The sequence below is a fragment of the Anastrepha ludens genome, chromosome X (assembly GCF_028408465.1).
Source record: "Anastrepha ludens isolate Willacy chromosome X, idAnaLude1.1, whole genome shotgun sequence".
NCBI classification, from domain to species: Eukaryota; Metazoa; Arthropoda; class Insecta; order Diptera; family Tephritidae; genus Anastrepha; species Anastrepha ludens.
Window position 1 is genome coordinate 15,170,866 of NC_071503.1, and position 24,939 is coordinate 15,195,804.

General features: G+C 36.0%; 1 protein-coding gene across 1 annotated transcript in view; it reads left to right on the forward strand.

Moving 5' to 3' along the window:
• The window catches only part of LOC128869767 (protein starmaker-like), a 33,715-nt gene extending 9,361 nt beyond the window's left edge, over nucleotides 1-24,354 (forward strand). Inside the window, exons 3-10 of the mRNA XM_054112372.1 lie at nucleotides 2,122-2,369; nucleotides 2,455-2,743; nucleotides 9,061-9,308; nucleotides 9,394-9,682; nucleotides 16,353-16,600; nucleotides 16,686-16,974; nucleotides 23,729-24,010; nucleotides 24,081-24,354. Coding sequence (XP_053968347.1) covers nucleotides 2,122-2,369; nucleotides 2,455-2,743; nucleotides 9,061-9,308; nucleotides 9,394-9,682; nucleotides 16,353-16,600; nucleotides 16,686-16,974; nucleotides 23,729-24,010; nucleotides 24,081-24,354 — 2,167 coding nt within the window. The remainder of the gene's footprint in view (nucleotides 1-2,121; nucleotides 2,370-2,454; nucleotides 2,744-9,060; nucleotides 9,309-9,393; nucleotides 9,683-16,352; nucleotides 16,601-16,685; nucleotides 16,975-23,728; nucleotides 24,011-24,080) is intronic.
• Nucleotides 24,355-24,939: the final 585 nt, after the last annotated feature.

A 24,939-nucleotide genomic window follows, 5' to 3' on the forward strand; every position in this document is an offset into this window, starting at 1 on the left:
AGTGTGAATATAATTGGTTTATAATTGACGAAAGAAAGCTTCTCACAATCCTTCAATTTTTTCTCTATTTCACCGTTAAAGCTTTCAGACGTAGAGCCATCAATCTATTCAAATAAATGTCTAAGCGGTAGTTCATTGGCGTGTAATTGGCATATGAACCATTATAAGGGTTTTTGAAGACAATCTCCTCCAAAGGTTCAGACGATATCACTGGTATATGTATATAGGTTCTCAACGAACGCACAAGCACTAGATAGGAAACGGAAATAAGCACCAAAATGTGGGCAGTGTTATTTCTGACTAGAAATTGGCAACCACAAGGAAATATATATTTCCTACAAGTTTGCACCAACAACCAAGCGCTACATGGCAGGCAGTGCTATTTCTCACTGGAAATTAGGAACCACAAGGAAATATATATTTCTGACAAGTTTGAGCCAACAACGAAGCGCTACAAGGTATGCAGTGCTATTTCTCACTGAAAATTAGGAACCACAAGGAAATATATATTTCCTACAAGTTTGCACCAACAAACCAGCGCCACAAGGTATGCACTGCTTTTTCTCACTAGAAATCAGCACCCACAAGGAAAATTTATTTCCTACAAGTTTGCACCAACAACCAAGCGCCACAAGATATACAGTGCCTTTTCTGACTAGAAATTCGCACCCACAAGGAAAATATATTTCCTACAAGTTTGCACCAACAAACAAGCGCCACAAGGTATGCAGTGCTTTTTCTCACTAGAAATTAGCACCCACAACGAAAATATATTTCCTACAAGTTTGCACCAACAAAGTAGCGCCACAAGGTAGGCAGTGCTTTTTATCACTAGAATATAGAAAAAGGGCAACGCGTCACTTCCGTCAGCGTACACTTCCGGTGATTCACACGATTTTACTACCCATATTTTTCATACCATGGGCCTTATATATCGTTTCTTAAGGAGTAAACTCCAACAAGAGATGAATATGTTTTTCCTAAACAGCAAACAAAGAAAACTACAAGTCGTGTACCTGAAACAGTAAGATGAGGTATAAGTATAAATACGACTGTCAAATATGTTATCAGTCAATCCAGTACTAACATAGTGTTAAGAACTACCCTAAAATTAAATTCAAAAAAATAAATTTTATATTTTTTCAAAGACAAGCAAGTCTTTAACTATCAACCAAGTCTGTAACTGGCGATCCTGCCAGGAGTATCACATACTTTAATGCTCCAGTGATCGGAGCAAAAAATAGTCATCCTTGTCGCAGTAAGGACATACATACGTAATCCTTCATAATAAAGGACAAAATCTTATGTAAAAAAATAAAGGCTGTAAGGAAAGGAAGGAACTATTCGAGTTTCTTCTATTAAAAAAATAAAAACAGTAATCTAATTCTCATAGAAAGGAGCAGATGAGAAAATGTTTGGAGAAACGTATTAAACGAAGAAATTTGGACACCATTGACGTTATGGAACAAATCGACGTGAACACCATGATTCAGCAGATGGGAAATTTGCAAGTAATGCATCAGAGTATCCAAGCAGAAAATGCAACATTAAGAGCCCGGATATATCAGATCCAAGTTACCCCAGCAACGATTCCACAAGCAGCAGAACGATTAGAACCAGTCAACATAACTTATACCAATCCAACCGATATCAACCTGGACGTTTTTAAAGCACTACTGGTATTTGACGGCAACATTTCCGTCTACCGCGTATGGAGGGAAGATGTCTCTAGACTTACTTATGGAATTAGTAATCATAGGAATTCCGACAGATACGGAGAAGCTCTATCAATTACAAAAACTAAAATACAAGGTGCAGCAGCTGACGTGTTGACCAACCATAACACAATATTTAATATTGATGCAATCAGGAATAGATTGGACTATACCTCTGCTGATCAACGGCCTTTATATGTGTTGCAGGACGAGATGAAGAGACTCACACAAAGTAAACACAATTTAAGTTAATTCCATGACAACGTGAATAAATCACGTCAAAAATATCACCGTCTGGTCATAGCCAAGAAGTGATTAAAGTTATGACTGACGAGGCAACACAAGAAGCGGTGAGAATGTTTAAGGATGGAATAAATAAGGCATATATCCGTTCCACGCTATACAGAAATCCTATAAGGGATTTAGAGCATGCATTTGCAGTAGCCCGTACCATAGAACACGAAGACGAACATCGAAAGTTACGTCTAGGCTATGCACAACAGAACATTCATCCAACCAACAATAAACACTACTATGAGAAACAACATCATCAGAGACGTCCCATGTATCAGCAGAAATACAACTATAACCAGCCGCCATCACAATTACCAAAACCAGAGGCCAGGACACAACGTCTGGAAACACAACATTCAGGCAACCAACTCAGCATCAGAACAACTACTACGACGTGAATAGAAACAATAAAAATTAGAAAAGAACAAGAGGTAACAGTGACCAGTTCACCAACCAATACCAACAACCAAAACTCATGCGGAACAACAACTTAACAACCATGAGGAAGACAAAGATCATAAATCGGATAAGGATGCAGATAAAGATAAAGACAAGAATGCAAAAGATAAACCGAAACACAGTGCCAAGTACAACAAAGATAAGGACAAAGAAAAGGAGAAGGTGAAGGAAAAGGAGAAAGAAAAAAACAAAGATAAAGAGAAGACAAAGGAAACCAGCAAAGATTATGAAAAGAGTAGTGGAGACAAAGGCGCCAAGGAACTAACATTAATTCGGTATAAATCGGGACGATTTAATTTAGGAAGGGGAGAATTAAGGAAGGATTTCATTCACAAATAATAAATAAAACTAGTTAAGTAAATTATAAGTATAATAAGGTGGGCCTGAACAAATCCAAACATATGTATTTTAAGAATAACAAAAGATAAACATATGATAAACATATGTATTTTAAGAATATCAAAACGTAAACATATTGTAAGAAAAACAAGAGATGAACATGTTTTTCTTAAACAGCTACAAAGAAACTAATATACAAGTCGTGTACCTGAAACAGTAAGATGAGGTATAAGTATAAATACGACTGTCAAATATATTGGTAGTCATTCCAGTATTAGAATAGTGTTAAGACCTACTCTAAAATTAAATTCATAAAAATAAATGTTTATTTCTGCAAGTATAAATTTGTGCACGATTGGTAGTCAAATATATTGGTAGTCATTCCAGTATTAGAATAGTGTTAAGACCTACTCTAAAATTAAATTCATAAAAATAAATGTTTATTTCTGCAAGTACAAATTTGTGCACGACGACAGAGGAAAAGAGACGGACTCTGTTGTCGAGTAAGGTCTGGTCGTAAGGCGCGGAATACATAAGTGAAAGAAAGAGAGCAATAGAATAATGAGATGATGAAATTATACAGGCTCCCTTTCGTAAGTCCGTCAGGCGGTCGGGCAGTTGAGATTGCGCCTTGCACTAGAGCAGAACTTACTTTCTTTTTCTTTGTTTATATCTGTGTTATAAGAAATGTGCAAGCACGCACCAGATAAATTCTGTTTTATTTGAGGTTTATATATCTTCAAATAAAGTGCTCGAAAAAAGCTGACCACGCATATATTAGCAGCTTGCGAGCAATATTTTGGTTTACGAGCAAAAAGTATGGAGAAAACGTGGACTCCAAACGTGAACCACCAACACCAAAAGCAGAGTCCCTCAGTTATCAAGGAATAACAGCTTCGATTTCGAATGTCAGCAGTTCCCCAAGCACATCGAGTCAGAAGGCAGCGCCAATTAATCAGAGAGCATTAAACCATTTATGTCTACGAATATCAAAGAAACTTATGAGACAATGAAAGAGCTACTTCCATTAATTGACTACAGTTCGTATAACTGGAAAATATACTGTGACTTGAAAGTTGTCGCTCTACTTACTGATCTGCAGGGTGGCTATACCAAATACAGTTGTGTTTTGCGTCTTTGGGATAGCAGACCGGATGACAAACATTTCACTCAACAAGTTTGGCCGAAGCGTGTGGAGCATGTCGTGGGAAAAAACAACGTTATCAAAAAAGCACTTGTTAAGAATTTTTTCCCCCCCTTTGCATATAAAACTTGGGCTAATGAAGAATTTTGTGAAAGCTTTGGCAAAAAAACCGGAAAACACAGCCCTTAAATACTTGAAAACCAAGTTCCTAAGATTGTCAACAGAGAAAATCAAAGCGGGTATATTCGTCGGTCCATAGATAAAGAAATTGCTTACGGACACAGAATTTCAACAATGCCTTGACAGTTCCGAAGCTAAAACTTGGAAAGCTTTCCAAAAAGTTGTTCATGGAATCTTGGGAAACAACAGGAGCAACAACGACCGTCAATTGAGTTATACAATGATGAAATTCTTTAAAACTATTGGTTAGTATTGTAAAACGTACATACTCCAAAATATATTTATCATGTATGTAAATTGATTGGAAAATTATTGTAAAATTTACAATTAACTCTGTTTTTGTTAACATGTGCTCGCATGTCGTTAAAAAAGCACCTACTTCTCAGTCTTTGGATTTTTTTCCTCCGAATTTGGGGCTGAAAGTGATGAACAAAGCGAGCGATTTCATCAAGATATTGCTACGATTGAAAAGGGATCACGGAATGATGAGCGACTACTGCTGGATGCAACTTCGTCAAGATTCCGTGCAACATAAAAGAAGAAGTTTGAGAGTAAAAACGTATTTTCGACCTCAAACATAGCCAAGTCAAAAGCTGCAAAATCACACGTGTTGACTTTATGGGTCATAACTTCTACAATTTTTCGTCGATTCAGACAAACTTAGGCTTAAAATGTAGGTAAGACAATTGTATTTCAGAAAACCTATCTTTTGTCGATATAAAAAATTTTTTGTTCCAGAAAAAAGTTACTAAACTTTGATAATTTAGTAAAAAACGTCAAAAATGCCTTTTTTTAACTTTCAACAGCTGTTTTGCGAATACTACGACTTCCATTGACACGAACTATATATTGTCATGTAGGTTATATGTGTGCCTTTCGAAATGTATGCACTTCAAAGAAATGGCGCGCACTGTTTTCGAGATTGCAGGTAATAACTGCACTATTGCCCAAAAACCAGGTTTTTTGGGAATATCTCGGAAACCGTTCTTTGAAAAAAAAATTAAATTAAATTTTGGTTTCAGCGACCTCAAATTAGTTTAAAAAACGTCTTTTGGTCGAGTGCCACTTTTGGTGTAAACCAGTGTAATTTAATGATTACAGTAAAATTGTGTGAGTCGAGTGGCTGTAATTTAACTTAATTTTTATTCAAAGCTTTAAGTTCATATTTGCAATCTGGAATGGTGCTTAGTGTCTGCATTAACTTACCAATGCATTCTACACTTTGTATGTAAACCGGGGGAGGCTTTCGTTTTTAAACTATAGGGCGTCAGTTTTCTGCAGCGCTTGGATTTTTTCTGCTACTGTTAACGGCTGCTTTTATATTTTTCTGAGCTCTGTATAGAATCATTTCGCTTACTTGGAGAGTTGCGTTATCGCTTTTGTGTAGTTTGATGTGAATACCACTCATGAATTATTGCAGCTGAGCAGAATGACGTGAGAGTGGTTATACGTGTGCTTGTTGTTGGGCTTTTGAAGCTTACCGTGCTTGTTGGATAGATCGCACGGGTTAGGGTTTTGCTTTCTTCACCCCATGGAGTCGGCTCGCGTAGTAGCAGTGCTTTTAATGTTGTTGCACGAGTTACAAGTTGTGTTAAATGTGGATCAGTGATCGCTTCGTTATCGCGAGGTAGTTAAGGAATGATTTCATTCACAAATAATAAATAAAAATAGTTAAGTAAATTCTAAGTATAATCATGCCGGGCTGAACAAATCCAAACATATTTATTTTAAGAATAACAAAAGATATACATATGATAAACATATGTATTTTAAGAATGCCACAATGTAAACATAGTGTAAGAAAAAAAGAAGAGGTTGTCTGTAAAGTCGGTTTACTGACGATAGTTTAACGTGACAACGTCATAAGAAAATATTGATGGAATGGTTGCAATTTTCAAAACAAAATTTTAATTTTATTTGTTTGATAGATATTTTGTATGGATATAGAGGAGGAGGTAAATGGAATTGCAATGGAATATATGAAAGATATCTTCAATTTCGATTGTGCATCAGACGTTAATAAGTCAACAACACTAAGAGGCACCATCATCGATTTGCCTTTTTTAAGACACTTCTCACTCGAAACACTCCCTTTCATTTCCTACTTTTTCTATCATCGTCCTATTCTCAACAGAGAAATGGTTCATTACCATGCACACAGGAAGAAGGCATATGCAAATACAAGTATGTGAATTTATATACCTACATATTCGCATATACATACATATATATGCTCACTCAAGTAGAACAGAGCCAGATGTCGAACGTTGCCGAACGCGGGGTCCGATTGTGCTCTTTGTCGTTCGTTCCGCGCTCTCGCTTGCAGTTCAAGCACATTAGCTTACATTTGCTTGCGTACGGAATAGATTCGTATATTTGATATGTTCACATGACTTGTATGTATCTTTACATATAGATTTGTTCTTTTTGAAAATTGCGCGAAATTGTATATGTATATGCATGTTTATATACATATATTAGTATACAACATATCTTATTAGGTATATGGTAAATATTACCAACCATTTTTTCCTTCATATATAATAAAAAAATAATAATAATAACATTAAAACAACAGGTATTGTTAACAAACTTGGTTTTATTTTAAATTCTTCAAGTAAATCAAATTACTGGAAAAATATAAATTTATTTATTCTATTCGCTATAGTAAGCCACCTGGAGTGAACAATTTTTTTGGGGTTTTTCTTTTTTAAGCTGTCGTTGCAATGTCCACTTATAATAGCACTACAAATATCAAATAGGTATTTTTGATCCGTACTTAAATCTTTTTCACTGGATATATCTAGTAGTGTGAATATAATTGGTTTATAATTGACGAAAGAAAGCTTCTCACAATCCTTCAATTTTTTCTCTATTTCACCGTTAAAGCTTTCAGACGTAGAGCCATCAATCTATTCAAATAAATGTCTAAGCGGTAGTTCATTGGCGTGTAATTGGCATATGAACCATTATAAGGGTTTTTGAAGACAATCTCCTCCAAAGGTTCAGACGATATCACTGGTATATGTATATAGGTTCTCAACGAACGCACAAGCACTAGATAGGAAACGGAAATAAGCACCAAAATGTGGGCAGTGTTATTTCTGACTAGAAATTGGCAACCACAAGGAAATATATATTTCCTACAAGTTTGCACCAACAACCAAGCGCTACATGGCAGGCAGTGCTATTTCTCACTGGAAATTAGGAACCACAAGGAAATATATATTTCTGACAAGTTTGAGCCAACAACGAAGCGCTACAAGGTATGCAGTGCTATTTCTCACTGAAAATTAGGAACCACAAGGAAATATATATTTCCTACAAGTTTGCACCAACAAACCAGCGCCACAAGGTATGCACTGCTTTTTCTCACTAGAAATCAGCACCCACAAGGAAAATTTATTTCCTACAAGTTTGCACCAACAACCAAGCGCCACAAGATATACAGTGCCTTTTCTGACTAGAAATTCGCACCCACAAGGAAAATATATTTCCTACAAGTTTGCACCAACAAACAAGCGCCACAAGGTATGCAGTGCTTTTTCTCACTAGAAATTAGCACCCACAACGAAAATATATTTCCTACAAGTTTGCACCAACAAAGTAGCGCCACAAGGTAGGCAGTGCTTTTTATCACTAGAATATAGAAAAAGGGCAACGCGTCACTTCCGTCAGCGTACACTTCCGGTGATTCACACGATTTTACTACCCATATTTTTCATACCATGGGCCTTATATATCGTTTCTTAAGGAGTAAACTCCAACAAGAGATGAATATGTTTTTCCTAAACAGCAAACAAAGAAAACTACAAGTCGTGTACCTGAAACAGTAAGATGAGGTATAAGTATAAATACGACTGTCAAATATGTTATCAGTCAATCCAGTACTAACATAGTGTTAAGAACTACCCTAAAATTAAATTCAAAAAAATAAATTTTATATTTTTTCAAAGACAAGCAAGTCTTTAACTATCAACGAAGTCTGTAACTGGCGATCCTGCCAGGAGTATCATATACTTTAATGCTCCAGTGATCGGAGCAAAAAATAGTCATCCTTGTCGCAGTAAGGACATACATACGTAATCCTTCATAATAAAGGACAAAATCTTATGTAAAAAAATAAAGGCTGTAAGGAAAGGAAGGAACTATTCGAGTTTCTTCTATTAAAAAAATAAAAACAGTGATCTAATTCTCATAGAAAGGAGCAGATGAGAAAATGTTTGGAGAAACGTATTAAACGAAGAAATTTGGACACCATTGACGTTATGGAACAAATCGACGTGAACACCATGATTCAGCAGATGGGAAATTTGCAAGTAATGCATCAGAGTATCCAAGCAGAAAATGCAACATTAAGAGCCCGGATATATCAGATCCAAGTTACCCCAGCAACGATTCCACAAGCAGCAGAACGATTAGAACCAGTCAACATAACTTATACCAATCCAACCGATATCAACCTGGACGTTTTTAAAGCACTACTGGTATTTGACGGCAACATTTCCGTCTACCGCGTATGGAGGGAAGATGTCTCTAGACTTACTTATGGAATTAGTAATCATAGGAATTCCGACAGATACGGAGAAGCTCTATCAATTACAAAAACTAAAATACAAGGTGCAGCAGCTGACGTGTTGACCAACCATAACACAATATTTAATATTGATGCAATCAGGAATAGATTGGACTATACCTCTGCTGATCAACGGCCTTTATATGTGTTGCAGGACGAGATGAAGAGACTCACACAAAGTAAACACAATTTAAGTTAATTCCATGACAACGTGAATAAATCACGTCAAAAATATCACCGTCTGGTCATAGCCAAGAAGTGATTAAAGTTATGACTGACGAGGCAACACAAGAAGCGGTGAGAATGTTTAAGGATGGAATAAATAAGGCATATATCCGTTCCACGCTATACAGAAATCCTATAAGGGATTTAGAGCATGCATTTGCAGTAGCCCGTACCATAGAACACGAAGACGAACATCGAAAGTTACGTCTAGGCTATGCACAACAGAACATTCATCCAACCAACAATAAACACTACTATGAGAAACAACATCATCAGAGACGTCCCATGTATCAGCAGAAATACAACTATAACCAGCCGCCATCACAATTACCAAAACCAGAGGCCAGGACACAACGTCTGGAAACACAACATTCAGGCAACCAACTCAGCATCAGAACAACTACTACGACGTGAATAGAAACAATAAAAATTAGAAAAGAACAAGAGGTAACAGTGACCAGTTCACCAACCAATACCAACAACCAAAACTCATGCGGAACAACAACTTAACAACCATGAGGAAGACAAAGATCATAAATCGGATAAGGATGCAGATAAAGATAAAGACAAGAATGCAAAAGATAAACCGAAACACAGTGCCAAGTACAACAAAGATAAGGACAAAGAAAAGGAGAAGGTGAAGGAAAAGGAGAAAGAAAAAAACAAAGATAAAGAGAAGACAAAGGAAACCAGCAAAGATTATGAAAAGAGTAGTGGAGACAAAGGCGCCAAGGAACTAACATTAATTCGGTATAAATCGGGACGATTTAATTTAGGAAGGGGAGAATTAAGGAAGGATTTCATTCACAAATAATAAATAAAACTAGTTAAGTAAATTATAAGTATAATAAGGTGGGCCTGAACAAATCCAAACATATGTATTTTAAGAATAACAAAAGATAAACATATGATAAACATATGTATTTTAAGAATATCAAAACGTAAACATATTGTAAGAAAAACAAGAGATGAACATGTTTTTCTTAAACAGCTACAAAGAAACTAATATACAAGTCGTGTACCTGAAACAGTAAGATGAGGTATAAGTATAAATACGACTGTCAAATATATTGGTAGTCATTCCAGTATTAGAATAGTGTTAAGACCTACTCTAAAATTAAATTCATAAAAATAAATGTTTATTTCTGCAAGTATAAATTTGTGCACGATTGGTAGTCAAATATATTGGTAGTCATTCCAGTATTAGAATAGTGTTAAGACCTACTCTAAAATTAAATTCATAAAAATAAATGTTTATTTCTGCAAGTACAAATTTGTGCACGACGACAGAGGAAAAGAGACGGACTCTGTTGTCGAGTAAGGTCTGGTCGTAAGGCGCGGAATACATAAGTGAAAGAAAGAGAGCAATAGAATAATGAGATGATGAAATTATACAGGCTCCCTTTCGTAAGTCCGTCAGGCGGTCGGGCAGTTGAGATTGCGCCTTGCACTAGAGCAGAACTTACTTTCTTTTTCTTTGTTTATATCTGTGTTATAAGAAATGTGCAAGCACGCACCAGATAAATTCTGTTTTATTTGAGGTTTATATATCTTCAAATAAAGTGCTCGAAAAAAGCTGACCACGCATATATTAGCAGCTTGCGAGCAATATTTTGGTTTACGAGCAAAAAGTATGGAGAAAACGTGGACTCCAAACGTGAACCACCAACACCAAAAGCAGAGTCCCTCAGTTATCAAGGAATAACAGCTTCGATTTCGAATGTCAGCAGTTCCCCAAGCACATCGAGTCAGAAGGCAGCGCCAATTAATCAGAGAGCATTAAACCATTTATGTCTACGAATATCAAAGAAACTTATGAGACAATGAAAGAGCTACTTCCATTAATTGACTACAGTTCGTATAACTGGAAAATATACTGTGACTTGAAAGTTGTCGCTCTACTTACTGATCTGCAGGGTGGCTATACCAAATACAGTTGTGTTTTGCGTCTTTGGGATAGCAGACCGGATGACAAACATTTCACTCAACAAGTTTGGCCGAAGCGTGTGGAGCATGTCGTGGGAAAAAACAACGTTATCAAAAAAGCACTTGTTAAGAATTTTTTCCCCCCCTTTGCATATAAAACTTGGGCTAATGAAGAATTTTGTGAAAGCTTTGGCAAAAAAACCGGAAAACACAGCCCTTAAATACTTGAAAACCAAGTTCCTAAGATTGTCAACAGAGAAAATCAAAGCGGGTATATTCGTCGGTCCATAGATAAAGAAATTGCTTACGGACACAGAATTTCAACAATGCCTTGACAGTTCCGAAGCTAAAACTTGGAAAGCTTTCCAAAAAGTTGTTCATGGAATCTTGGGAAACAACAGGAGCAACAACGACCGTCAATTGAGTTATACAATGATGAAATTCTTTAAAACTATTGGTTAGTATTGTAAAACGTACATACTCCAAAATATATTTATCATGTATGTAAATTGATTGGAAAATTATTGTAAAATTTACAATTAACTCTGTTTTTGTTAACATGTGCTCGCATGTCGTTAAAAAAGCACCTACTTCTCAGTCTTTGGATTTTTTTCCTCCGAATTTGGGGCTGAAAGTGATGAACAAAGCGAGCGATTTCATCAAGATATTGCTACGATTGAAAAGGGATCACGGAATGATGAGCGACTACTGCTGGATGCAACTTCGTCAAGATTCCGTGCAACATAAAAGAAGAAGTTTGAGAGTAAAAACGTATTTTCGACCTCAAACATAGCCAAGTCAAAAGCTGCAAAATCACACGTGTTGACTTTATGGGTCATAACTTCTACAATTTTTCGTCGATTCAGACAAACTTAGGCTTAAAATGTAGGTAAGACAATTGTATTTCAGAAAACCTATCTTTTGTCGATATAAAAAATTTTTTGTTCCAGAAAAAAGTTACTAAACTTTGATAATTTAGTAAAAAACGTCAAAAATGCCTTTTTTTAACTTTCAACAGCTGTTTTGCGAATACTACGACTTCCATTGACACGAACTATATATTGTCATGTAGGTTATATGTGTCTTTCGAAATGTATGCACTTCAAAGAAATGGCGCGCACTGTTTTCGAGATTGCAGGTAATAACTGCACTATTGCCCAAAAACCAGGTTTTTTGGGAATATCTCGGAAACCGTTCTTTGAAAAAAAAATTAAATTAAATTTTGGTTTCAGCGACCTCAAATTAGTTTAAAAAACGTCTTTTGGTCGAGTGCCACTTTTGGTGTAAACCAGTGTAATTTAATGATTACAGTAAAATTGTGTGAGTCGAGTGGCTGTAATTTAACTTAATTTTTATTCAAAGCTTTAAGTTCATATTTGCAATCTGGAATGGTGCTTAGTGTCTGCATTAACTTACCAATGCATTCTACACTTTGTATGTAAACCGGGGGAGGCTTTCGTTTTTAAACTATAGGGCGTCAGTTTTCTGCAGCGCTTGGATTTTTTCTGCTACTGTTAACGGCTGCTTTTATATTTTTCTGAGCTCTGTATAGAATCATTTCGCTTACTTGGAGAGTTGCGTTATCGCTTTTGTGTAGTTTGATGTGAATACCACTCATGAATTATTGCAGCTGAGCAGAATGACGTGAGAGTGGTTATACGTGTGCTTGTTGTTGGGCTTTTGAAGCTTGCCGTGCTTGTTGGATAGATCGCACGGGTTAGGGTTTTGCTTTCTTCACCCCATGGAGTCGGCTCGCGTAGTAGCAGTGCTTTTAATGTTGTTGCACGAGTTACAAGTTGTGTTAAATGTGGATCAGTGATCGCTTCGTTATCGCGAGGTAGTTAAGGAATGATTTCATTCACAAATAATAAATAAAAATAGTTAAGTAAATTCTAAGTATAATCATGCCGGGCTGAACAAATCCAAACATATTTATTTTAAGAATAACAAAAGATATACATATGATAAACATATGTATTTTAAGAATGCCACAATGTAAACATAGTGTAAGAAAAAAAGAAGAGGTTGTCTGTAAAGTCGGTTTACTGACGATAGTTTAACGTGACAACGTCATAAGAAAATATTGATGGAATGGTTGCAATTTTCAAAACAAAATTTTAATTTTATTTGTTTGATAGATATTTTGTATGGATATAGAGGAGGAGGTAAATGGAATTGCAATGGAATATATGAAAGATATCTTCAATTTCGATTGTGCATCAGACGTTAATAAGTCAACAACACTAAGAGGCACCATCATCGATTTGCCTTTTTTAAGACACTTCTCACTCGAAACACTCCCTTTCATTTCCTACTTTTTCTATCATCGTCCTATTCTCAACAGAGAAATGGTTCATTACCATGCACACAGGAAGAAGGCATATGCAAATACAAGTATGTGAATTTATATACCTACATATTCGCATATACATACATATATATGCTCACTCAAGTAGAACAGAGCCAGATGTCGAACGTTGCCGAACGCGGGGTCCGATTGTGCTCTTTGTCGTTCGTTCCGCGCTCTCGCTTGCAGTTCAAGCACATTAGCTTACATTTGCTTGCGTACGGAATAGATTCGTATATTTGATATGTTCACATGACTTGTATGTATCTTTACATATAGATTTGTTCTTTTTGAAAATTGCGCGAAATTGTATATGTATATGCATGTTTATATACATATATTAGTATACAACATATCTTATTAGGTATATGGTAAATATTACCAACCATTTTTTCCTTCATATATAATAAAAAAATAATAATAATAACATTAAAACAACAGGTATTGTTAACAAACTTGGTTTTATTTTAAATTCTTCAAGTAAATCAAATTACTGGAAAAATATAAATTTATTTATTCTATTCGCTATAGTAAGCCACCTGGAGTGAACAATTTTTTTGGGGTTTTTCTTTTTTAAGCTGTCGTTGCAATGTCCACTTATAATAGCACTACAAATATCAAATAGGTATTTTTGATCCGTACTTAAATCTTTTTCACTGGATATATCTAGTAGTGTGAATATAATTGGTTTATAATTGACGAAAGAAAGCTTCTCACAATCCTTCAATTTTTTCTCTATTTCACCGTTAAAGCTTTCAGACGTAGAGCCATCAATCTATTCAAACAAATGTCTAAGCGGTAGTTCATTGGCGTGTAATTGGCATATGAACCATTATAAGGGTTTTTGAAGACAGTCTCCTCCAAAGGTTCAGACGATATCACTGGTATATGTATATAGGTTCTCAACGAACGCACAAGCACTAGATAGGAAACGGAAATAAGCACCAAAATGTGGGCAGTGTTATTTCTGACTAGAAATTGGCAACCACAAGGAAATATATATTTCCTACAAGTTTGCACCAACAACCAAGCGCTACATGGTATGCAGTGCTATTTCTCACTGAAAATTAGGAACCACAAGGAAATATATATTTCTGACAAGTTTGAGCCAACAACGAAGCGCTACAAGGTATGCAGTGCTATTTCTCACTGAAAATTAGGAACCACAAGGAAATATATATTTCCTACAAGTTTGCACCAACAAACCAGCGCCACAAGGTATGCACTGCTTTTTCTCACTAGAAATCAGCACCCACAAGGAAAATTTATTTCCTACAAGTTTGCACCAACAACCAAGCGCTACATGGCAGGCAGTGCTATTTCTCACTGGAAATTAGGAACCACAAGGAAATATATATTTCTGACAAGTTTGAGCCAACAACGAAGCGCTACAAGGTATGCAGTGCTATTTCTCACTGAAAATTAGGAACCACAAGGAAATATATATTTCTGACAAGTTTGAGCCAACAACGAAGCGCTACAAGGTATGCAGTGCTATTTCTCACTGAAAATTAGGAACCACAAGGAAATATATATTTCCTACAAGTTTGCACCAACAAACCAGCGCCACAAGGTATGCACTGCTTTTTCTCACTAGAAATCAGCACCCACAAGGAAAATTTATTTCCTACAAGTTTGCACCAACAACCAAGCGCCACAAGATATACAGTGCCTTTTCTGACTAGAAATTCGCACCCACAAGGAAAATATATTTCCTACAAGTTTGCACCAACAAACAAGCGCCACAAGGTATGCAGTGCTTTTTCTCGCTAGAAATTAGCACCCACAACGAAAATATATTTCCTACCAGTTTGCACCAACAAAGTAGCGCCACAAGGTAGGCAGTGCTTTTTATCACTAGAATATAGAAAAAGGGCAACGCGTCACTTCCGTCAGCGTACACTTCCGGTGATTCACACGATTTTACTACCCATATTTTTCATACCATGGGCCTTATATATCGTTTCTTAAGGAGTAAACTCCAACAAGAGATGAATATGTTTTTCCTAAACAGCAAACAAAGAAAACTACAAGTCGTGTACCTGAAACAGTAAGATGAGGTATAAGTATAAATACGACTGTCAAATATGTTATCAGTCAATCTAGTACTAACATAGTGTTAAGAACTACCCTAAAATTAAATTCAAAAAAATAAATTTTATATTTTTTCAAAGACAAGCAAGTCTTTAACTATCAACCAAGTCTGTAACTGGCGATCCTGCCAGGAGTATCATATACTTTAATGCTCCAGTGATCGGAGCAAAAAATAGTCATCCTTGTCGCAGTAAGGACATACATACGTAATCCTTCATAATAAAGGACAAAATCTTATGTAAAAAAATAAAGGCTGTAAGGAAAGGAAGGAACTATTCGAGTTTCTTCTATTAAAAAAATAAAAACAGTGATCTAATTCTCATAGAAAGGAGCAGATGAGAAAATGTTTGGAGAAACGTATTAAACGAAGAAATTTGGACACCATTGACGTTATGGAACAAATCGACGTGAACACCATGATTCAGCAGATGGGAAATTTGCAAGTAATGCTTCAGAGTATCCAAGCAGAAAATGCAACATTAAGAGCCCGGATATATCAGATCCAAGTTACCCCAGCAACGATTCCACAAGCAGCAGAACGATTAGAACCAGTCAACATAACTTATACCAATCCAACCGATATCAACCTGGACGTTTTTAAAGCACTACTGGTATTTGACGGCAACATTTCCGTCTACCGCGTATGGAGGGAAGATGTCTCTAGACTTACTTATGGAATTAGTAATCATAGGAATTCCGACAGATACGGAGAAGCTCTATCAATTACAAAAACTAAAATACAAGGTGCAGCAGCTGACGTGTTGACCAACCATAACACAATATTTAATATTGATGCAATCAGGAATAGATTGGACTATACCTCTGCTGATCAACGGCCTTTATATGTGTTGCAGGACGAGATGAAGAGACTCACACAAAGTAAACACAATTTAAGTTAATTCCATGACAACGTGAATAAATCACGTCAAAAATATCACCGTCTGGTCATAGCCAAGAAGTGATTAAAGTTATGACTGACGAGGCAACACAAGAAGCGGTGAGAATGTTTAAGGATGGAATAAATAAGGCATATATCCGTTCCACGCTATACAGAAATCCTATAAGGGATTTAGAGCATGCATTTGCAGTAGCCCGTACCATAGAACACGAAGACGAACATCGAAAGTTACGTCTAGGCTATGCACAACAGAACATTCATCCAACCAACAATAAACACTACTATGAGAAACAACATCATCAGAGAAGTCCCATGTATCAGCAGAAATACAACTATAACCAGCCGCCATCACAATTACCAAAACCAGAGGCCAGGACACAACGTCTGGAAACACAACATTCAGGCAACCAACTCAGCATCAGAACAACTACTACGACGTGAATAGAAACAATAAAAATTAGAAAAGAACAAGAGGTAACAGTGACCAGTTCACCAACCAATACCAACAACCAAAACTCATGCGGAACAACAACTTAACAACCATGAGGAAGACAAAGATCATAAATCGGATAAGGATGCAGATAAAGATAAAGACAAGAATGCAAAAGATAAACCGAAACACAGTGCCAAGTACAACAAAGATAAGGACAAAGAAAAGGAGAAGGTGAAGGAAAAGGAGAAAGAAAAAAACAAAGATAAAGAGAAGACAAAGGAAACCAGCAAAGATTATGAAAAGAGTAGTGGAGACAAAGGCGCCAAGGAACTAACATTAATTCGGTATAAATCGGGACGATTTAATTTAGGAAGGGGAGAATTAAGGAAGGATTTCATTCACAAATAATAAATAAAACTAGTTAAGTAAATTATAAGTATAATAAGGTGGGCCTGAACAAATCCAAACATATGTATTTTAAGAATAACAAAAGATAAACATATGTATTTTAAGAATATCAAAACGTAAACATATTGTAAGAAAAACAAGAGATGAACATGTTTTTCTTAAACAGCTACAAAGAAACTAATATACAAGTCGTGTACCTGAAACAGTAAGATGAGGTATAAGTATAAATACGACTGTCAAATATATTGGTAGTCATTCCAGTATTAGAATAGTGTTAAGACCTACTCTAAAATTAAATTCATAAAAATAAATGTTTATTTCTGCAAGTATAAATTTGTGCACGATTGGTAGTCAAATATATTGGTAGTCATTCCAGTATTAGAATAGTGTTAAGACCTACTCTAAAATTAAATTCATAAAAATAAATGTTTATTTCTGCAAGTACAAATTTGTGCACGACGACAGAGGAAAAGAGACGGACTCTGTTGTCGAGTAAGGTCTGGTCGTAAGGCGCGGAATACATAAGTGAAAGAAAGAGAGCAATAGAATAATGAGATGATGAAATTATACAGGCTCCCTTTCGTAAGTCCGTCAGGCGGTCGGGCAGTTGAGATTGCGCCTTGCACTAGAGCAGAACTTACTTTCTTTTTCTTTGTTTATATCTGTGTTATAAGAAATGTGCAAGCACGCACCAGATAAATTCTGTTTTATTTGAGGTTTATATATCTTCAAATAAAGTGCTCGAAAAAAGCTGACCACGCATATATTAGCAGCTTGCGAGCAATATTTTGGTTTACGAGCAAAAAGTATGGAGAAAACGTGGACTCCAAACGTGAACCACCAACACCAAAAGCAGAGTCCCTCAGTTATCAAGGAATAACAGCTTCGATTTCGAATGTCAGCAGTTCCCCAAGCACATCGAGTCAGATGGCAGAGCCAATTAATCAGAGAGCATTAAACCATTTATGTCTACGAATATCAAAGAAACTTATGAGACAATGAAAGAGCTACTTCCATTAATTGACTACAGTTCGTATAACTGGAAAATATACTGTGACTTGAAAGTTGTCGCTCTACTTACTGATCTGCAGGGTGGCTATACCAAATACAGTTGTGTTTTGCGTCTTTGGGATAGCAGACCGGATGACAAATATTTCACTCAACAAGTTTGGCCGAAGCGTGTGGAGCATGTCGTGGGAAAAAACAACGTTATCAAAAAAGCACTTGTTAAGAATTTTTTCCCCCCCCTTTGCATATAAAACTTGGGCTAATGAAGAATTTTGTGAAAGCTTTGGCAAAAAAACCGGAAAACACAGCCCTTAAATACTTGAAAACCAAGTTCCTAAGATTGTCAACAGAGAAAATCAAAGCGGGTATATTCGTCGGTCCATAGATAAAGAAATTGCTTACGGACACAGAATTTCAACAATGCCTTGACAGTTCCGAAGCTAAAACTTGGAAAGCTTTCCAAAATGTTGTTCATGGAATCTTGGGAAACAACAGGAGCAACAACGACCGTCAATTGAGTTATACAATGATGAAATTCTTTAAAACTATTGGTTAGTATTGTAAAACGTACATACTCCAAAATATATTTATCATGTATGTAAATTGATTGGAAAATTATTGTAAAATTTACAATTAACTCTGTTTTTGTTAACATGTGCTCGCATGTCGTTAAAAATGCATCTACTTCTCAGTCTTTGGATTTTTTTCCTCCGAATTTGGGGCTGAAAGTGATGAACAAAGCGAGCGATTTCATCAAGATATTGCTACGATTGAAAAGGGATCACGGAATGATGAGCGACTACTGCTGGATGCAACTTCGTCAAGATTCCGTGCAACATAAAAGAAGAAGTTTGAGAGTAAAAACGTATTTTCGACCTCAAACATAGCCAAGTCAAAAGCTGCAAAATCACACGTGTTGACTTTATGGGTCATAACTTCTATAATTTTTCGTCGATTCAGACAAACTTAGGCTTAAAATGTAGGTAAGACAATTGTATTTCAGAAAACCTATCTTTTGTCGATATAAAAAATTTTTTGTTCCAGAAAAAAGTTACTAAACTTTGATAATTTAGTAAAAAACGTCAAAAATGCCTTTTTTTAACTTTCAACAGCTGTTTTGCGAATACTACGACTTCCATTGACACGAACTATATATTGTCATGTAGGTTATATGTGTGCCTTTCGAAATGTATGCACTTCAAAGAAATGGCGCGCACTGTTTTCGAGATTGCAGGTAATAACTGCACTATTGCCCAAAAACCAGGTTTTTTGGGAATATCTCGGAAACCGTTCTTTGAAAAAAAAATTAAATTAAATTTTGGTTTCAGCGACCTCAAATTAGTTTAAAAAACGTCTTTTGGTCGAGTGCCACTTTTGGTGTAAACCAGTGTAATTTAATGATTACAGTAAAATTGTGTGAGTCGAGTGGCTGTAATTTAACTTAATTTTTATTCAAAGCTTTAAGTTCATATTTGCAATCTGGAATGGTGCTTAGTGTCTGCATTAACTTACCAATGCATTCTACACTTTGTATGTAAACCGGGGGAGGCTTTCGTTTTTAAACTATAGGGCGTCAGTTTTCTGCAGCGCTTGGATTTTTTCTGCTACTGTTAACGGCTGCTTTTATATTTTTCTGAGCTCTGTATAGAATCATTTCGCTTACTTGGAGAGTTGCGTTATCGCTTTTGTGTAGTTTGATGTGAATACCACTCATGAATTATTGCAGCTGAGCAGAATGACGTGAGAGTGGTTATACGTGTGCTTGTTGTTGGGCTTTTGAAGCTTGCCGTGCTTGTTGGATAGATCGCACGGGTTAGGGTTTTGCTTTCTTCACCCCATGGAGTCGGCTCGCGTAGTAGCAGTGCTTTTAATGTTGTTGCACGAGTTACAAGTTGTGTTAAATGTGGATCAGTGATCGCTTCGTTATCGCGAGGTAGTTAAGGAATGATTTCATTCACAAATAATAAATAAAAATAGTTAAGTAAATTCTAAGTATAATCATGCCGGGCTGAACAAATCCAAACATATTTATTTTAAGAATAACAAAAGATATACATATGATAAACATATGTATTTTAAGAATGCCACAATGTAAACATAGTGTAAGAAAAAAAGAAGAGGTTGTCTGTAAAGTCGGTTTACTGACGATAGTTTAACGTGACAACGTCATAAGAAAATATTGATGGAATGGTTGCAATTTTCAAAACAAAATTTTAATTTTATTTGTTTGATAGATATTTTGTATGGATATAGAGGAGGAGGTAAATGGAATTGCAATGGAATATATGAAAGATATCTTCAATTTCGATTGTGCATCAGACGTTAATAAGTCAACAACACTAAGAGGCACCATCATCGATTTGCCTTTTTTAAGACACTTCTCACTCGAAACACTCCCTTTCATTTCCTACTTTTTCTATCATCGTCCTATTCTCAACAGAGAAATGGTTCATTACCATGCACACAGGAAGAAGGCATATGCAAATACAAGTATGTGAATTTATATACCTACATATTCGCATAAACATACATATATATGCTCACTCAAGTAGGACAGAGCCAGATGTCGAACGTTGCCGAACGCGGGGTCCGATTGTGCTCTTTGTCGTTCGTTCCGCGCTCTCGCTTGCAGTTCAAGCACATTAGCTTACATTTGCTTGCGTACGGAATAGATTCGTATATTTGATATGTCCACATGACTTGTATGTATCTTTACATATAGATTTGTTCTTTTTGAAAATTGCGCGAAATTGTATATGTATATGCATGTTTATATACATATATTAGTATACAACATATCTTATAAGGTATATGGTAAATAGTACCATACATTTTTTCCTTCATATATAATAAAAAAATTAATAATAATAACATTAAAACAACAGGTATTATTAACAAACTTGGTTTTATTTTAAATTCTTCAAGTAAATCAAATTAATAATAATCAATAAGAAGGCATATGCAAATACAAATACGTGAATTTATATATGTACATATGCGCATATACATACGTATATACGCTCACTTAAGTAGGAGAGAGCAAGATGTCGAACGTTGCCGTTCGTTTGCTTTGTTCGTTCCGCACGTTCGCTTGCAGTTCACTCAAGGTAACGGCAATGAGCAAGGTAACGACAAATGAGCAAGGTAACACTAATGAGCAAGGTAACACTAATGAGCAAGGTAACGACAAATGAGCAAGGTAACGACACATTTTTTCGTGCGTGCAGCCGGCTAAATCGAATTATAAGACGTTATCACGTCAAAAAAGGTGTGTGTGTCAGCTCCGACACGCGACTGGAGTTTACTCCTTAAGAACGATTACCGTGATATTTAAAAATATATTTAATATGCAAAAGGAGTAAATGAAGACCTTTTCTAAATTACTGGAAAAATATAAATTTATTTATTCTATTCGCTATAGTAAGCCACCTGGAATGAACAATTCTTTTGGGGTTTTTCTTTTTTAAGCTGTCGTTGCAATGCCCACTTATAATAGCACTACAAATATCAAATAGGTATTTTTGATCCGTACTTAAATCTTTTTCACTGGATATACCTAGTAGTGTGAATATAATTGGTTTATAATTGACGAAAGAAAGCTTCTCACAATCCTTCAATTTTTTCTCTATTTCACCGTTAAAGCTTTCAGACGTAGAGCCATCAATCTATTCAAACAAATGTCTAAGCGGTAGTTCATTGGCGTGTAATTGGCATATGAACCATTATAAGGGTTTTTGAAGACAGTCTCCTCCAAAGGTTCAGACGATATCACTGGTATATGTATATAGGTTCTCAACGAACGCACAAGCACTAGATAGGAAACGGAAATAAGCACCAAAATGTGGGCAGTGTTATTTCTGACTAGAAATTAGCAACCACAAGAAAATATATATTTCCTACAAGTTTGCACCAACAACCAAGCGCTACATAGTAGGCAGTGCTATTTCTCACTGGAAATTAGGAACCACAAGGAAATATATATTTCTGACAAGTTTGAACCAACAACGAAGCGCTACAAGGTATGCAGTGCCATTTCTCACTGAAAATTAGGAACCACAAGGAAATATATATTTCCTACAAGTTTGAACCAACAAACCAGCGCCACAAGGTATGCAGTGCTTTTTCTCACTAGAAATCAGCACCCACAAGGAAAATTTATTTCCTACAAGTTTGCACCAACAACCAAGCGCCACAAGATATGCAGTGCCTTTTCTGACTAGAAATTCGCACCCACAAGGAAAATATATTTCCTACAAGTTTGCACCAACAAACAAGCGCCACAAGGTATGCAGTGCTTTTTCTCACTAGAAATTAGCACCCACAACGAAAATATATTTCCTACAAGTTTGCACCAACAAAGTAGCGCCACAAGGTAGGCAGTGCTTTTTATCACTAGAATATAGAAAAAGGGCAACGCGTCACTTCCGTCAGCGTACACTTCCGGTGATTCACACGATTTTACTACCCATATTTTTCATACCATGGGCCTTATATATCGTTTCTTAAGGAGTAAACTCCAACAAGAGATGAATATGTTTTTCCTAAACAGCAAACAAAGAAAACTACAAGTCGTGTACCTGAAACAGTAAGATGAGGTATAAGTATAAATACGACTGTCAAATATGTTGGCAGTCAATCCAGTACTAACATAGTGTTAAGAACTACCTTAAAATTAAATTCAAAAAAATAAATTTTATATTTTTTCAAAGACAAGCAAGTCTTTAACTATCAACCAAGTCTGTAACTGGCGATCCTGCCAGGAGTATCACATACTTTAATGCTCCAGTGATCGGAGCAAAAAATAGTCATCCTTGTCGCAGTAAGGACATACATACGTAATCCTTCATAATAAAGGACAAAATCTTATGTAAAAAAATAAAGGCTGTAAGGAAAGGAAGGAACTATTCGAGTTTCTTCTATTAAAAAAATAAAAACAGTAATCTAATTCTCATAGAAAGGAGCAGATGAGAAAATGTTTGGAGAAACGTATTAAACGAAGAAATTTGGACACCATTGACGTTATGGAACAAATCGACGTGAACACCATGATTCAGCAGATGGGAAATTTGCAAGTAATGCTTCAGAGTATCCAAGCAGAAAATGCAACATTAAGAGCCCGGATATATCAGATCCAAGTTACCCCAGCAACGATTCCACAAGCAGCAGAACGATTAGAACCAGTCAACATAACTTATACCAATCCAACCGATATCAACCTGGACGTTTTTAAAGCACTACCGGTATTTGACGGCAACATTTCCGTCTACCGCGTATGGAGGGAAGATGTTTCTAGACTTACTTATAGAATTAGTAATCATAGGAATTCCGACAGATACGGAGAAGCTCTATCAATTACAAAAACTAAAAAACAAGGTGCAGCAGCTGACGTGTTGACCAACCATAACACAATATTTAATATTGATGCAATCAGGAATAGATTGGCCTATACTTATGCTGATCAACGGCCTTTATATGTGTTGCAGGACGAGATGACGAGAATCACACAAAGTAAACACAATTTAAGTTAATTCCATGACAGCGTGAATAAATCACGTCAAAAATATCTATGTCTGGTCATAGCCAAGAAGTGATTAAAGTTATGACTGACGAGGCAACACAAGAAGCGCTAAGAATGTTTAAGGATGGAATAAATAAGGTATATATCAGTTCCACCCTATACAGAAATCTTATAAGGGATTTAGAGCATGCATTTGCAGTAGCCCGTACCATAGAACACGAAGACGAACATCGAAAGTTACGTCTAGGCTATGCACAACAGAACATTCATCCAACCAACAATAAACACTACTATGAGAAACAACATCACCAGAGACGTCCCATGTATCAGCAGAAATACAACTATAACCAGCCGCCATCACAATTACCAAAACCAGAGGCCAGGACACAACGTCTGAAAACACAACATTCAGGCAACCAACTCAGCATCAAAACCACTACTACGACGTGAATAGAAACAATAAAAATTAGAAAAGAACACGAGGTAACAGTGGCCAGTTCACCAACCAATACCAAGAACCAAAACTCATGCGGAACAACAACTTAACAACCATGAGGAAGACAAAGATCATAAATCGGATAAGGATGCAGATAAAGATAAAGACAAGAATGCAAAAGATAAACCTAAACACAGTGCCAAGTACAACAAAGATAAGGACAAAGAAAAGGAGAAGGTGAAGGAAAAGGAGAAAGAAAAAAACAAAGATAAAGAGAAGACAAAGGAAACCAGCAAAGATTATGAAAAGAGAAGCGGAGACAAAGGCGCCAAGGAACTAACATTAATACTCTAAAATTAAATTCATAAAAATAAATTTTTATATCTTTTCAAAGACAAGCAAGTCTTTAACTATCAACCAAGTCTTTCACTAGGTTCGCTAGAATTTGGTTTTGACGCAAGTTTTATCGAATTTGCTTGCTCTTTTGGTGGACTGCAGTAATTTTTCCAGAAGATTTTCCGCACAATGGGATTATTTTACCTGTTTATTTAAGCAACTTTTGATTAAAAGAGGATTCTTTGTTTTGACAAAAAATGAACATACCTCTGGAGCCAATGTTCTGTGAAAATATTCTTGAAATAAAGCTTAAGTCATCCAAGCACTTTTATTTACTTTGTACACAACAATCAGTAAAATTTTTTAATGAACGCGGATTCCCCGATTTTCCAACAACCATTATTTTTACTTTTGAAACATAATAGTTTTGTTAAATTTGTCCAAAAATGGGTCGATGTAGGTACTCTTATTTGATAATTTTCTCTGCAAATTTTTTGCCATCGTATTCCATGCCCCGTTTTTAATTTTGCAACCCAACCACTGCTAGCGTCGAAACCTCCAGGCTTTTCCTGAACTTTGGCATGTAATAACTCGGTTTTCTCT